At 36.0% G+C, this 16,533-nt stretch overlaps 1 protein-coding gene across 1 annotated transcript in view; it reads left to right on the plus strand.

The window, feature by feature from the left end:
* Positions 1-16,533, plus strand: part of PSMD14 (proteasome 26S subunit, non-ATPase 14) — a 49,731-nt gene that overhangs the window by 10,707 nt on the left and 22,491 nt on the right. Inside the window, exons 5-8 of the mRNA XM_072874720.1 lie at positions 13,226-13,297; positions 13,606-13,725; positions 14,755-14,825; positions 15,786-15,936. Of these exons, the coding sequence (XP_072730821.1) occupies positions 13,226-13,297; positions 13,606-13,725; positions 14,755-14,825; positions 15,786-15,936 (414 nt within the window). The remainder of the gene's footprint in view (positions 1-13,225; positions 13,298-13,605; positions 13,726-14,754; positions 14,826-15,785; positions 15,937-16,533) is intronic.

Consider the following 16,533-nt stretch of genomic DNA (forward strand, 5'->3'; position numbering starts at 1 on the left):
TACGGTGTTTCAATGGACCTTCAAAGATCACTTCTGCTCTCAACATTGATTGATAATTGAGAGATAATTCAGAGTAAATCAGATGGCTTTGAGGTGGAAGAGAGAAGTCAGGTATTTCTTGGACATACTTGTCCTGCTAGAAAGTAAACAAAGTTAGTACCATTCATTTGCACTAGAGTGTTTTAAACAACTGTACAAAGCTTTTTATTTTTCTTATTGCTGTGTCACAGTTGTTCTGTCTTTGGAGGTTTTGCTTTTAAGGTTGAACATAGTAAAAACATGTGTTGAGTGAGTCATTCTTGCTAACATAAGAATCATCTGTGTGTATAGTCTTGTAGAAAAAAGAGAAGCATTTTCGGAGTAATTTTATAACACAATTTGGGGACTTTTTTTCTTGTAGCTATGGGTTTGCTTAGCAAGAAGACTGCATCACGTAAGGTCTGCTAACAGTCTGTTTGATTTGCTGTGTAACTAATTTTCAAGTAACAGTAAATGCTTGGTCAGCACAGTTCCTATTTGATCTCTGCCAAGGAATTCTTTCTCATTGACTTGCCTTAGCTTCTTGAACAGCAGTTACTCGGCTCTTTCCCCTTGGTAAAACCACCTCTTCTGATTATTATCTTGTTTGGGGTTGTTTGTTTGCTTGTGTTTTTTCTTCATTTCCAAACTAAAATATCCCAAGTGCTCTTTGGATTCATGTTTCTACAACTTTCTTGTCAAGTCTTGGTGTCTTGTATTCCACTTGAAAACTGCTTTCAGTGAATTCATGGTTCTCTTTTCTTACTATTTGCTCCTTCAGCATGCTATTGAGTGGCTGATTGGCCTTCAATGTTGAATTGTCCAGAGGTGGTTGGTGTTAAATTCCATCAACCCAAAGCCTGTCTTCATATGGCTAATAAACAGATCTTTAAGGAAGTGATCTTAAAGTAACATTTTAACAATAAGGTTTCCTTCCTGTGACTTGTGGCTTAGAAATTTTGAGCCATTTCCTCTCTTTTAGTCTTAGATGGACAAAGGACTGTCTTCATGGGGCAGCAGGTGGACAAGAGGAGGGAAGAGAATCTGATAGCTTTGGGCATCACATAAGCCATCCACAGTATTTTCTGGCAGTGAACTTGGTCATTAACTTTGTGTTCTTTGTATGGGAAGATACCTGTATTTAGTTTTGAACTTGATACCATAAATAAGACCTTCTTTGCAATACTGCTTCATGCAGAAATTGTTTGCATCTTACATGCATGGTATTGTAGGCGTTTGAATTTCCGCTGTCATGATATATGCATAAGAAGAATGAGTGATTGAAGCTTTTTAAAAAAGATGTGGGGGAATGGTTAAAGTTTGAAAGTGTTGTGATGTCCCAAACAAAATGCTTATTACTTTCATTTCCCTTCTGTAGTTCATGGGAGTTAAGATTTTGGCAATGCCATTGTTTTCCTTCCCTTGTATGGTCTCCTCTCTTCCTCCTCCTGCCCCTTGTCATGTTGGGTTTTTTTAGTTATCTTCCCTTTCCTGGTTCATTCTTTTCCGTATCTCCCTGTTTGTCCCCCTGGAATACTGCCTACCACAGAATTTCACTAGTGATTTCATACTTCACTTTGCATTGTACATTTGCTGCAGACAAATTAACAGGCTTTGTGGGGTACGTAAAAGCATTCTACTTATGTAGCAGGCAGGAATTTGGAGCAACACTCCTCTTCATTTTGTACGCTGAACTATTGTTTGCTAGTGAAATCAGTTCCACATATGCCTCTGTTAGGCAATCCTACTGGATACAGTTTTAAGAGTGTGAGTGAATTAAGTGCATTTTTAGCAGAACTCTCTCTCCCCAACGCTTTCAGAACAATAATCCAAGCTATACAAGTTCTTGTCCATGGTAACACATCCTGTCTATTTTTCTGAATCCAGATGTTATAGGAAGCAGTGAAATAATTAATGACACTTTTTAAAAATGCTGCTGAAATAATTTTTTTATTACTTGATAGATTTTTGAAAACATTAATTTACATTGCTCTGTTGGTGCAGACAACTGTTCTTGTGCAATAAATGGAAAACAAAACTGATTCTGTATTTCTGAATTAACATATTTGATGGCAGAGGGGAAGGGAAAAAATCCAAATGCAAAGGTAGGGAGAGACAGAGAAGTGACCTGTGTCTTATAAGGAGTGTTTACACCTTGACTTGGAATATAGAAAATAGAAGTGCAGATAGCTATTTTATTTGAATAATGGACTTGCCAATTAGCCATCAAGTGCTTCCATCTGTGAAATAGTTGATCAGATGGGTTAGCTGGGATGTTTCCAGATTAGGGCATTGTAAATGGCACTTGAAAACTGTCACTTTGATTATGAGGTTTCAAGCATTGCACTGCTTGATGCTGTGGAACCTTTTTCCCTCATATTATCATGGTTTTTTAGAACATGCTGATCCCATTTAGTAAATCTATGGCACCGTGGGAACTTGGGAGACCTGCCACTGATCTAAAGTTCTGTTTCATCTGCTGATCTAGCCAGGATGGTTATTAGAAAAGAGCACTACTGGCTCAGTATTCTGTAGGGCTTCAGAATAAGAGTTGGTGAACTGGCAGGCAAAGGAGGGTCAGGCTCAGTGTAGATCATTCCCAATTAACAATTAAATGCAAGTTTCCTTGAGTTACTTCATTAAGTTGATGTGTCTCTTGAAGTAAATGATGTTTTCTAGCTGGCTAATCTGCATCCTAAGATTCCCTATGTAAAACAAATCACAACAACAACAAACCTCAATACCAAAACAAACCCAAACACACACCCCCATCCCTCCCCCCCAAAAAACCCACCAAACCCCAAAAACCCAACCAGAAAAAACCCAACACCTTAACATCTTATTGAAAAATTTAGTTAATTGATTCTGTTTCAGGTTGGTTTTTAGTTTGAAGGGTGCAAATGTGTTGTCTTTAATGAAGTGCTTTTTCCTTTGGAAAGCTGTTGAGTGTGTTGGTATCTTGGTATCTGTTGCACCTTCCTGTGGTGCAGACTTTTTCCTTCCTGTGTCTCCTGGGTATATATGCTTTATGTGGTTTGAATTGTGGTGATACCCTATTGCCTGCTTCTCACAAGTATTTGAAGCTTCAGATACTCCTTTGAAAATACTGTGCCAGGGGAATAAATCTGAATTATAGCTCTTAAAATGGTGCATCACTTCTATGCCATTGATTCTGAGACATTTTTCAGCAAAGTTCTCAAGTACTAAGAATGTTAGTATTTCTAGAATTCCAATATACCTCCCTGTGGATGAGATAGTATACAATTTGGGTGGGTTATTCCAATTCTACTGTTTTTCCCCAGAAGCTATCAACCCATTTAAAGAGTAGAAAAATTTTCTCAGTGGCAAACATTTCTTCATCCATTAAAAACATCCAACATCAACTCCCATTAAAAGTTCAAAAGACTTAATCGATTGCCTATGTTGTTTCCTGTAGAAAGTCTCAGTGTCAGTTTATATATCTAAAATATATGATTTTGTTTTAAGGAGAAAAAACCCCACACACCTTAGATATAGTAAACTGTGCTGTTTTACTTTCATTGACTGGGATCAGTATTTTACTGCATTGGTTAGTGTTTTAATACAGCGCTGTTCAACTATCAAATTTAGGGTACTGGTGTGGCCTGGGTCTGCTTACACTGGAGATGATGATGGCTCCATGGGTAGTGTAGGCTTATTTGGAAGTTGTTGGGGATTGCTAAAGGCTGGGTATAGTTTTCCTACATTTAAAACACAGTTGAGTGATTGTAATGTGATTTATATCCAAAAGTGCTAATGGGAGAGGGGGAGACAAACATGCTAGAATTGGTTTAGGAATGGTCATATGATTGTACTTACAACACAGTGTGTACTTTGTTATAAAAGCTGCCTTAAAGTATGATGGGCTGCACTACAGTCATAGCTTACATATTAATCACAAACAAACATAAAACTAAAAATAACAAAGCTAGTGGGTTGTGCCTGGGCATTATCAGTTTCCTCTGATCTACTATTTTCCTATAAACTCTGGAGACCATTTTTAGCTGCCTCCTCTTGGCCTCAGATTTTAAACTTCCTTATGTCTAATAATTAGGCAATTAGCTTCTCTCTCCTCAATTTAATTGCCAGTGTAGTCCAGCCGACTTTCCCCAGAAGAGACAAAGAAGCTTGGACAAGGAAATGAGTGTAGCCATAATGAGAAAGAACGGGGAAAAGAAGACTAAACAAGAGAAGACGTCTTTGTGCCTTTTGGATTACACCTGTTCACTTGTAATGTTCCTTTCTGTAAGCAGGAAACAGCCCCTTACAGTGATCGATTTTAATTTATTTCTCTTAGAAATTTTCTTCTTTCTGAAATCCCATGCTATTGAATGTTAAGTTGCAATGCTACTATGCAGCACCTTTGAATAAGAGCTTCTGTTTTCTTCCTGCAGTGTACAAGAGTCCTCTTCAGTTTTTCCTGGAAGTTTGAAGTGTTCTTGTATTAATAGTGGTTTGTTTTTTTTTAAAGTGTTACAAACAACTAACCTTCCTACATATTGCCACTGAGTCTCCCAGTTTACCTGCTTGTGTCCAGAGGACCAGCTCTTCACAACAGAGAGCCTGTAGGCATATAGAACCCAGTGCATTCTTTTACGTATTGAATAAATCCCTTTTAACTGCTCTGCTGCACAAAGTGTACTTTAGGGTGACCTCAGACAGCACCCGCTGAGGGCTACCTTGCCTTCTTGGCAGAACTGTGTCTAGAATAAGGTAATTAAAATCTGCATTAGAGCAAGACTTCTGAAGGCAGACAAAATCTACAAATGCTGACTCGTTATCTGCCTTGAGGCTCTCATTTCTAAATCCCAATACATTCTGTAATGGTGATAGGAACAGATAACTGGTTAGTCCTGGTTTTAGACTGGAATGAAACTGACCTTTGTATTTTCTGGATTTTCTTTTTCTCCAGTAGCTTGAGGTTATGAAAAATAGTAGTTCTTTTCAAAAACATGTACAACATTACTGAGGATTTGTTTTGTGTCCCTGATCTTATGGCTTTTTGCTAGCTATAATGTTGTCATAGAATCATAGAATGGTTTGGGTTGGAAGGAGGGACCTTTAAAGGTCATCCAGTCCAAATGGTCCTTATGCTTGATAATAAGGAATATTAACTGTAGTGATGCAGCATACCTTCCCTTGCTTTTTTACGTGTCTCGATGAATTTGTAGATTGTATGGGGTAAAGAGAGAAGAAACACTAGAACCAGGAAAGATTACACTTAAGTGGCCATTTCATGCAACAGTTGTGTTGGGAACATTGCAGAAAGTCTGACTATTGCAAATTGCATCAAGGTGATACACGTAAATGACTTTATATCATGAATACATGTTAATATTGGGTAATAAATATTTATTTCTAATAAAAATTAGACTAAATAGAATGACTTTCTGTGAAGTACCTTGTAGTAAAATTAAGCTTATCTGACCTCAAAATAAATTCAACTAGCATCATTTGATGCCAAATCTTGGTAATTTTTTTTTTCTTAGTAAGCTTTAAGCCTCAGTCTTCGAGAATATTTTCAATGGTAGTATTGGAAAACAGGAGTGCTGTTTTTTGTAAAAAGCCTTTTAAAATTTTGACAGTTTTGGGCAATTAGATGAGCAAAACACATTACATTCTACAGGTATGTGGAAAATCCTGCATGTGCCCATGTTGGTGGATTATATACCTCTTCCATGAAACTGTTAGTGCAAGAATTGATAGATGTATAGGATAGAAACATAAGCTAAACTTTGGTGGCTTCCCTTCTTTCTTTTTTTTTTTTTTCTTAAATTCTGGCCAGGTTCTATGTGGAGTGTCCCAGTGAACTAGAGATTAATTTTGTTTGAAGTTCTGCCTAATTAAAAAAAAAAAACAAAACCAAAAAACAATAACCACAGAAACAAAAAAACCCAAACAAACAGAAAATGTAAATAGTAAAGTTTTGGCTCTGCACTGAAGAGGTGTTTACAAACTGGTGATCCCAACCCATTTAACCAACTGCTCAGAGCTATACAAAGTTCTGTGTTCTGTAACTTTGGTTTTCGAAGAGGAGAGGGGAAATGTTATATATTTCAAGTCCATCTATATTGCTGTTTATGGAGTTCTGTTGTAAATGTGGACCTGGATGAACTTTTTTTAGGAGACAGGATTTTGTATAACATACTGAGGCAGTTTTTTTATCTAGCCTGTTAAGTTTTTTTGCAGATATTTTTAATTCAAAGTAGCAATTGATGCCATAATATTTCCCTAGTATCCCTACTCCATTTTCGAGTCTATGAGACTAAACATATTACTACAATTTTTATTTCATCTGACATATGGTGTAACAAGACAATGTGATCCTTTCAGGAATCTAGGCTGTTTGTTGAGACTTATGGTATTTTGTGGTCTGTTATGTATGCTTGGTTATAATTGGTATAAAAATGGGCCTAAACATACAAACTGTTTAGACATAATGCTAGCTTCAAAATACAATCCTGTTGATGTGGAACTAACTGTAAAATTATGTGTGTACTAGCTTGAAAACTGCAATAAAATTTCAAATTGCTACTAATTACTGTGTGATTCACAGTGCAAAGTAATATATTTTTCCCTTTTTATGAACTTTATGATTTTTCAATTTTTTTATGAACTGGATCATTTTCTCTGTCATGACTGATCATGTTAACTTCTTGTCCTGTGGAAAATGCAATACATGACTTCTGGTGCTTGTCATGACAATGTTGCTAGAACCATTGAGATCCAAGAATATGGCTTACTCCCCTCATCACTTCCAGTGATGGAATACGAGTTGATATTTTCTGTAAGTGTATTGTCAGTACAGGAAACATTTCTCTACAATCACAATTTTGTTTAGATTTTTAGGCTTAGCAATGTGTAAAGCGCTATGCTGATCTAAAATATTTTTATTCTTTATATCACTGTCATCAGGTTATATGTGCCACTTACTAACAAAGGGTAAGTAGAGAAGAGCAGTGGTACTCTGAAACTTTAAGGTCTTATTGTCACTAATACCTCTGCCTCCTCTGCACGCTTGCTCAAGTTTGTCTTCTCTGCAGGTAGTATTCTGTAATGCTGTTTTTTTTCCCTTGTACCAAGCTATATGCCCACCATTGGATTTACCTCCACAAAACGGTAGTTTTAAGCTCACTTTAAGTGCCTGATCTTTCCACACATCCTTTAATATGATAAATTATTATTTTATAATGACTGTAATTGCATTTATACTCCAGTTGCCCTTGTCCCCCCCCACCTATGTAGTAAATGTGATGATTATCTGAAACACTTGTTTTGGAGGAGGTAGGGGAGGGAAGAAAAAGTTGGGAGGTGAATACTTTTTTAAATTCAAAAGTAATGCAAGTTTTTTCTGTCTTGTTTTTTTTAGTTAATATTTCTCAATTGTCTTTAGATATAACAGCTGAAAATAGGTACTGAAAGGGTTAAGTCGGCATGAAAGAATTCATTTCCACTTTAATGACCTAGCCTTGCTGGGTTAGGACTATGGGGAACATGCTTCTGACTTGTACTTCTATTGCCAATTAACACCTCCTATAACAGGTTGCCTCAGCTAGTCATTGAAGCAGAGGCAGTAGAAATAGTTTACATGCAGCTTGTTTTTCACACTAGTTGTTTAATACTCAGAAAATTAAACTATTAAAAGGTTCTTTCTTACCGTACTGGGAAAGAAATAAACGCTATAGCAGTCAGTGTTTGCTTGTGTCCTATGTTCACGTTTAAATTGTTCCAATTGCAAAAATTAAAAAAAGTAGTAATGATTGTAGCAGTTATGTTTTACACTGAAATATGTTGTTTGGTGCAATAAAGCCAAGATTTGCTCTACAGCACTTTAGTTCGCTACCTTTTTTAATTACAGTTGCCCTTGCAAAACTGAGTTTCTTTGTTGAAACAGCTATGATATGTTTCAAAATCATCTTTTGTGCTATTAGCATGACACCAGAGCAGTGTTTAAGACCCATTTAAACAATAGAAAGTGTCTCCATTTGTGGAATATTTCTTAGTTGCTCGTGTAATTAATTGAGTCCACCTTCTATACCTATTTGAATAAATGTAAAATAGTACAAATAAAGAGCAGTGCTCGAAAATGACACTTTAGTTCACATTTAATCAGCAGGTATTTTAATAACATAATAAAATTGGCTAAATAATTGATACCAGTTCACACTAAGAGAAAGGTGGAGTAATATACCTAAAAGTGTTAACAAATTTGCTAAAAGGCCTGAGTAGATAACACTTCAAGGCGTTAGTTTTTATCCTGTTAGAATGGCAAATGCCTTTAACACTTCATCAACAAGGGCTGCCCAAGTAAAGGTCTGATTTTTATATTGGATCATCTCTTTAACTGTTTGAAACAAAAATAGTATCATCCATAATTTAAAATTACAGTGTAATCTTCATAATCTGAACCTGATTCTTTTTCCAAGTCGTACTGAAAAAATTAAGCAAAAATAAAATGTATTTTAATAGTGGTAACTTAATTTTATCAATTATTATTGAAATTGGGATTCTGTCATTCTAAACAAAACCAGTTTGGCTGGGTTTTACGAGATGGCTGGCCGTCAGCTCATCTCACTGACTGACAGCATGTATAGTTGATTCAGAAGAAACATCCATTTTCCGTAAGCAGCACAATAACAGTATTTTTAGACAGAGTTTTTTAACTTTAATTACTGTATCCAGCTTATACAGGAATGCTTGGGAAAAGAATGTTCGATATTCCTTGCAGTTTCCAAATCCCCTTTTTCTCCGCTTCCCCAAGAAATTATCCAGTAAAGCTGTGGGCAGGCAGAATGAAGGCAATATTCGCTGTCTTGCAGCGAGATGGACAGTCTTACAAAACTCTGTGCAGTGGGAGAACTATCTGACCACCTTTGAATACCATAATGTAACCAAAAATACCAGCAGATCTTTTGCGTTGCAGATACAAATGCTTTCTTGTTTGGGTTTCTGACACCAGTTAATTTAATTTGGTACTCTGCTTCATAAGGATGGTGCTCCTTTGTGAAAGTTGGCAGGCAGTGAAGTTTATGAACAGTGATAATAGCACATGCTGTGGAGGGTCAGTGTAAAATACTTTGCCTCCATGTAGAGATTAGCTTAGAAAGTCTTTCTTCCTCTTTGTTTCATGAAAGACATGCATAAACTTCTGTGGAAGACTAGCAGAAACAGGCCAGAGAAATCTCAAAACGTGTAACCCGTAGCTAGCTCCCACATACTGTGTAACTAGCACGCAGAAGCTGTGGCTGTCACTCCAAGGCTGTGTTACATTATCAGCCATTTATGGAAAAGGAAGTGGTCAGAGATGGAAGTAAATTGGTTCCAGTTTCCAAATGTCTGTTTTTGAAATGGCATTGTCTAAAGCCAAGCAAACTAATTGGAAGACCCAAGATCTGTTCTGTTGGTTTTATCTGTTAAATCTTTAAAAGTTTTAGGTTAAGAATTTGGTGAACTTTGAGTTTATAGTTTTCTGTAGAAAGACAAGTGTGTGCCTATAGTATTTTATGTGCCAATTTATCTTTGGTAGAAAATAATGTGAAACTAAATCTGTTGTGAAGATAGATTCCGGACAGGTTTTGACCTATGGATCCTTTCTTCTCAAAATTCCTGAATTGGTACATCAGAACCATTGCAGAACTCTTCTGAGCAGTTCATTCTAATCTATATTCAAAACAAAGGAAGGAATATTAACATGAAAATTAATACACATAATTGGTACAGTACAATGAGTTGTTTCCTTTTCTCATAATTTAGCTAGTAATCATAATCTATAAGGAGAACAGAGCAGACTGAAAGGAGATAGTGAGGTCTCCACAAAAGAAGCATCTGTGACCAAGGAAATACTTAGTATGTCCTGTATTTTATAAGAAGACTGAGAAGTAATAAACCCACAGTATATCTGCATTGTATACTACCATTAGCTAATTTTTAAGAGTTCAGGTAAATTGGTTGAACTGTGTGATAAGAGTGGAAGCTAATCTTTAATATTTTTACTATCTCAGGCATGTGCTTAAAGTGAAACAGTGAAGTTTGCAGTTAATATCCCCTAACACTTAGTGTAGTCATTTATATATAAATGTTTAAACTCATATTTAGTGTGCAAAATCATTCACAGGGAATACTATGGCTTTAAAAAAAAAAAGATGCTAAACAAGTTGACTTACACCAGTGAAGCATTCCTTTATGAATTAGCAATGTTTCCTATGCTGAAAATGAATTGTTGGCTACGGGTGCTGGCAACTGGCAGGAGAACTTTAACGCAAGTTTTGAAAACAGAAACTACTTTATCTCACAGAATACCTGAAGGATTGATAAAGTATAATATTAAATATCCCCTCTTCTGGACCATCACCAAGGTAGACAAGCATTTGGAAGCTCCAAGGATTATAGAAACAATAAAAGAAGGAAAGATTAGGGATGAGTACAGTAGGGTAACGCCCTGCTTTAGTTCCTACCTTTGCTTAAACTAAAGATAATTTATTTGCAATAATGTTTGTCTTTGTCTCCTCCCTGTAAATGTTGAATATACTAACTGATTTTAAATAGATTTTAAAATGGGAAAAGTTATGAAGAATAATTAAACTCTTACAAATGGTGAACACAGGTGTTTACATAGGGGAGAGATGTGATTAGTGCCTCAGCTGCAGGAAGGGTGTCAGTGTGGTCTGCCATCTTAACAGATACTAGAGATTCCATAAAGGAGGGCCTATTCAAGAGCTGTAGTCTGTGGAATAAACTTCAGTTCAAGCTCCTGATTTTTGAGAAGCTAATCTCAATCAAACATCAACATTAGCCTTCCAGAAACCACAAAACTACTTATGCTAGTTTGGGAGAGATTTTTTTTTAATGCTATTCTTTCTTTAAGAAAATACTGAATGGTGTAATGGGATGCTTGCTTACAGTGAAATGTTAAACAAAATCTGGGACAAAACTAGAATATGTATGGTGATCACAGCATGGATGTTACGGTTCTTCCTAAAGCAGAAGGTTACTGTGTTTGTACTTTTACCCTCACTTCAGACCCTCTCTGGTCTAGACCTGGTAGAAAATTGGAAGAGAGCTTTATATATGAAGAAGGGGGTTGTTATCAAACCTAATAAGTATTTTTTAATTAAAACCCAGCCCATCTGTGCTTTATTCTTAGCAGTGATTAAGTGGAAATATGAGTCTTTGTGCTTTCCAAAGCATTAAGACTTCTAAGTGAAAAGAAGATAATTTAGAATAGATTTAAAGCAGGAGAGATACAGTTAAGAAAGTAAACTTACATGTTTACAGGGGAGAAAACATAGTAACAGTGTCAGAAAATGATTGGGCATTTGAAGCTTTGTCACTCAAACAATTTATCTGTAGTAAATTTGGAATAAGTGATTCAGGTGCCCTGTGCATCTGGTTCTGTGAAATGTTCTGAAGAACTGCTCATAGAGTTTTTCATTGTAAGTGTTAGAGGAACGCTTCTCCACTGGAGCATCTCACTGTTAGGCTATGGCTAGTCAGGGGAATACTTGATGAAGAGGTGGAATTGATTAAAAATGGACCTTTGGCGAGAATATTATACAAGGTGAAAAGTTAAACCTGCTGGAAGATTGCTGATGGAAAGGCCAAAGTGACAGAAGAATTAGCAATGAGTACTAAGAAGTGAGGGAGAGCAAGTATCAAGAGGTGATGGTCAGCAGTATCAAAGTTGGAAATAAAGATTTGAAGGTGTTAGGAAGCAGTTGTGGTTGACACAGATCCATGCATGTATGTGAGCTTCAAAATATAAAAATTGGATTCAAAATATAAAGATTGGATCTGGAGTTAATAGAGAAGGAATTCATTGACATTGGGGGGGAAAAAACCAACAGCTGAATTTTCTTACTGTCTTTAAAGTGTTCTGAAGACTAGATGATGTTTTTCTGTGTGTGTAAAAGTGAAAGTGTGTAGAAAAGACTATTACTATACAAATGTAATATGCTGATTACTTAAGTTCCTGGTTTTATCTTCAGGAGGTGATGGCTTGTGTTGGTCTGTCTTCTGTTTGATGTCATGTGGACGCATGTTGTACTGAATTTTTCCACTTTAAATGAAAAATCAAGAATTTACTCAATTTTTCTTTTTTTTGCCCAATTTTGCTTATAACTGTGGAATCAAAGTTCTTAATCTACAAAATGTTTGTGTAAAGGCACCATTTTTTTCCTCCTTTAACTTAATGTGGAGTGTCTTTTTTTTTTTACCATACTCCATAGTTGCTTTGTTTCCCTTCTAAGTTTACATCACTTAGTGCAGAAGGAACCTTTTGTCTTTTCAGTGGAAATTTGTTGTGCACAATTTGGTAATAAAGTAATGAAGGTACTGTTAATTGGCTGTAATGAGGTATGCTCATATGGAATCCTGTATATAAGAGCAATATGTCTCTTGCTCCTCGAGAAAGGGACATTTAAACTGCTGCCTCCTGTGTTTTTCATTTTCAACAGTACACAGAACCTGTTTCAACCAATCATTCACACCTGGGACAGTTGTGCTAATTTTTGAATAACTACTCATAAGGCAAAGAGCAAAGTATTTTGTTCACAGCTTTTCCACCTAGGGATCGGAGGTCCATTTTTTCTCTCACTGTACCGGTGTATCTGCAAAGTACTCCCATAGCCTTTATCTGCAAGTCCGCTTTAGCTGAAAGCTGATGAAGCAAAGGGAAATTGCTGTTTGTGTTGGTGCCAGTTAATCATGCTAGCCCAGCAGCATTTACATTCACACCACTGTAAGAAACACATAGTTAATTGGAGAACTGGATGTATTTTACAGCTGACGAAGGTTAGCATTGCGGCAAGGCTGACTAATGGAAACTTATCTGACTCTTAGCCTGTATGCCTCGTAACAGGTTTGTACCCAGTGCAATACTTGCCAGTTTTTTATTTGACTGATTCTGATAAGATTGCTCTTTGGTATTGTTTTGGGGTGGGGGGAGACAGGGGATGATGACTAGGTGACTTGTATTACAAAATAGGTTAGTGAAGGAAGGTGCTGTAAAGAAGTGTTTGGGGTTTGGGTGTGCTTTTTTTTTGGTTTTGTTTGTAAGAACTGCATCTAACACACAAAGCCACAATTATATATGCATTTTTCTGTAAGTTTTGTAATATGGAAAACAAAAGAAAATGTTTAGAAACTGCAGAATAACAATGGTGGAGAACATAATTATTTATTCTTTTCATAGGGGCCGCCAACAGATGCTCCTGCGGTCGATACAGCAGAACAGGTTTATATCTCTTCCCTTGCACTGCTGAAAGTAAGTGTTCTGTGGGTACTGCATCTGTGTATAGTGCTGGACATAGAGCACCTGGCACCTATCCAAAGTTTATGGACTTGTGCTGCTTAGGTGCTGGTTAGACTAATTTTTAAAATGAATTAATACTGTTTGGAACACTCAGAGTAAGAAACTTATTTTAACTGTTTCTCTTTTGTTGGCTTCAGTTTTATTATTTTATAGTTCTACAACTTGCAAATTATCTGTAGATCAACAAAGGCTGAAAGAACTACCCAAGTCAAACTTGAACCTCCTGTTAAACATACAGTGTCATTTGGTCTTAATTCCAGATGTTGAAGCATGGGCGTGCTGGTGTCCCTATGGAAGTTATGGGTCTGATGCTCGGGGAATTTGTTGATGATTACACTGTGAGAGTGATTGATGTTTTTGCAATGCCACAGTCAGGAACGGTGAGTTCTTTGCAGCTAAACCTTGGTAATTTTGTTTGCTTGTTTGTTTTTTCCTTATGGTAAATATTTTTAAAAGCTTTTCCTGCTTTACCTCATTTATGCAATCCTGAAATATAACTTGCTAGGTGTAATTCAAACATGTCTAATGGATTTAAAGGTTTCAGTAAAATTAGTTAAAACAGGATTTTGGTTTTTTGCATCGCTTAAGTGATGGTATACCAATATACTTAACCATACGCCTTTATGTATGTTTAAGTATATTGGTATACCATCACTTAAAACATTTATAAATTGATAACTTTAAGAACTCATATACTATGAGCTAGGGGAAGAATTCAAAATGTAAAAGGTTTGATTAGAAGTATATCATGCCCTTAATTGTCGTGGTGCTATAGATATACTTCAAGCTCGCTTTCTTTGACAGATCTTAGTGGCATGTCTCTCAAATGATATTTTTGTGATGAAAAAAAAGATGTATTTTAATTTTGAGTAAGAATATTCATGTTATGAAGAGATATTTTAAAGAGATTATGAGCCAATGAGTATAGTTGGAATTTATGATGCTTTTTTGTATAACTCAAATGAAATATTGTTCTTAAAAGAAGGATGGATCCCTTTAACTCAGAGCTGCACATCAATGAAATTTTTGAATTCTTTTGTCCTGAGGTTATTCTATGCATGTGCATAGTATAAGTCGAATCTGCAAAAAGCCCATATGTGATATTTATCATGAATAAAACCTGTAGAGCTGAACTTGTGAGAAACAACAGGCCAGAGTTTGCAGAACAAAAAGAGGAGGAAAAGATTAATTCCTATGTGTATTTAATCATGTTTACTCATAGTAGAGATAACATAAATAGCAATTCAGATTCTTGTTTCAGCGTTTTAAAAATCACATTGAAATACATTTATAAAAATTGTATTTTACATTTAAAGGTGTTCTATCAAGTAGTTCTAAAGTAGTTGGGTTGCCCTTTTACACAGATGCTTATGAATGGTCTTTCAATTTTTGTCTGTCTTCTACATCAGGGTGTCAGTGTGGAGGCAGTTGATCCTGTATTTCAAGCAAAAATGTTGGATATGCTGAAACAGACAGGAAGGTAAGTCACCCTAAAGAGGGCTGACAGTAACAAGTACTCCCTGCATGTTGTTTAGAAGAAACAGCTGGCTTTCTGCAAAACTAGTGATCTAGGGGCTATTAATAATGTTTAAAAAGAAATAATTGGCCCAGAAATCAGATGAGTAGCATACAATGTAATTCAGTCCACCTCATGCATTTCGATTGTCAGGAGATTGTCACTTGTGTTAAACCTACAGCATTGCACAGAAAGATTAGAATGCTGCTCAATTTAGTATAGGCAGTTACTAGACAGTACCTGCTTAGAAGATTGATTTTTTAATTTCTTTTAATTAAGACCAAAAAATTACAAAGTTGTAGCTTATTTATGAGCAATTTTAATGAAAAGAAAGGGAAAATAATTTTGTAAAAGATCCTGGTATTTAAACAAATTTTTATTTCACTCCTACCTCTCAACAGTTGTCGTCTGCTTGCTCAAATTCTTTTACTGTGGGAAAAACTTCAAAATTAATGTTAGCAAAAGGCTCAGCAGCTGAACAGAACAGTGCAAATTGCTTTTTGACTGAGTTCCTAGTTCTACTGCTGGTTTAATTGATATTTAATCCTTTCCCACCGTTGGTTCCCGTTGTCCATATCTGAAATGGACTTTCTGCCGTGAAAATTCAACCCTTGATGCCAAGGAGTTAAAGAGTAGATATTTACTCAAGTGCTGAAAGGGTAAAAACTGGTTCAGGGAAGGTGTAGTAACAGGGCGAAAAACTGAAAGCATGATCTACCACTGCTAATGTGCATCCCTTAATGATAGCCCTCTTTTGTTGCATTTATTCATGTCTGTGTTTTCACCATACTATGGTGAGTAATTTAAATATTTCTAATGGTTGTTTTTTCACAGCTCATCCTAATTTATGCCCTGATACATTACTATTTCTTCTTGTGTTATGTGTTTTTATTTTTAATAATCTCAATGTCCCCTTTGTTTCAGACCTGAGATGGTAGTTGGTTGGTATCATAGTCACCCTGGCTTTGGCTGTTGGTTGTCTGGTGTAGATATCAATACTCAACAGAGCTTTGAAGCCTTATCAGAAAGAGCTGTTGCTGTGGTGGTGGATCCCATTCAGAGTGTAAAAGGAAAGGTATAGTAGGCTTGCCTTTTTTTTTTAAGGTACTTCGGTAAGATTTAATATAGAAGCACTGTAAATATGTGTAAGTTCTTGATTTTTTGGAGGCCCCTTCTGCATTAAAAATAAAAATTAAAAAAATTCTCATTATAAATGAAAAGATCATATTTAGTTTATTCTGCATCTCGCATCAGTAGTCCTTAAACAGTCTGGAATTCTTTGATATTGTAAGTAATCATAATCCTCCCTTAATATTTTGCTATTCAGGTGTCACTCAACATGTTTGCAACTAATAATCCAAGTATACGTTGTTTCAGATTATTACATTTTAGCCACAAAATCTAAGATTAATTACTAACAGATTGGAATAGGTTCAGCCCCTTAACGTGGGTACTAACTAAGGCGGCATTGATTTATAGGCGTTGCATATGATGGCTTTTAGTATCATTTCTATTCCAAATGTTTTGGGCAATAAAACTTGCAGAAGACTTGGTATCAAGCATTTGAGGTTTTGAGAAGTGTGCAGATAAATGATTAAGTATGTTAAATGATTATGAAAAGAGATTAACTTGCAAAGCATATTGGGTTATAGTTGTCCTTTGTTGAAATCTC

This window comes from Ciconia boyciana, chromosome 10 (assembly GCF_034638445.1).
Source record: "Ciconia boyciana chromosome 10, ASM3463844v1, whole genome shotgun sequence".
Lineage (NCBI taxonomy): Eukaryota > Metazoa > Chordata > Aves > Ciconiiformes > Ciconiidae > Ciconia > Ciconia boyciana.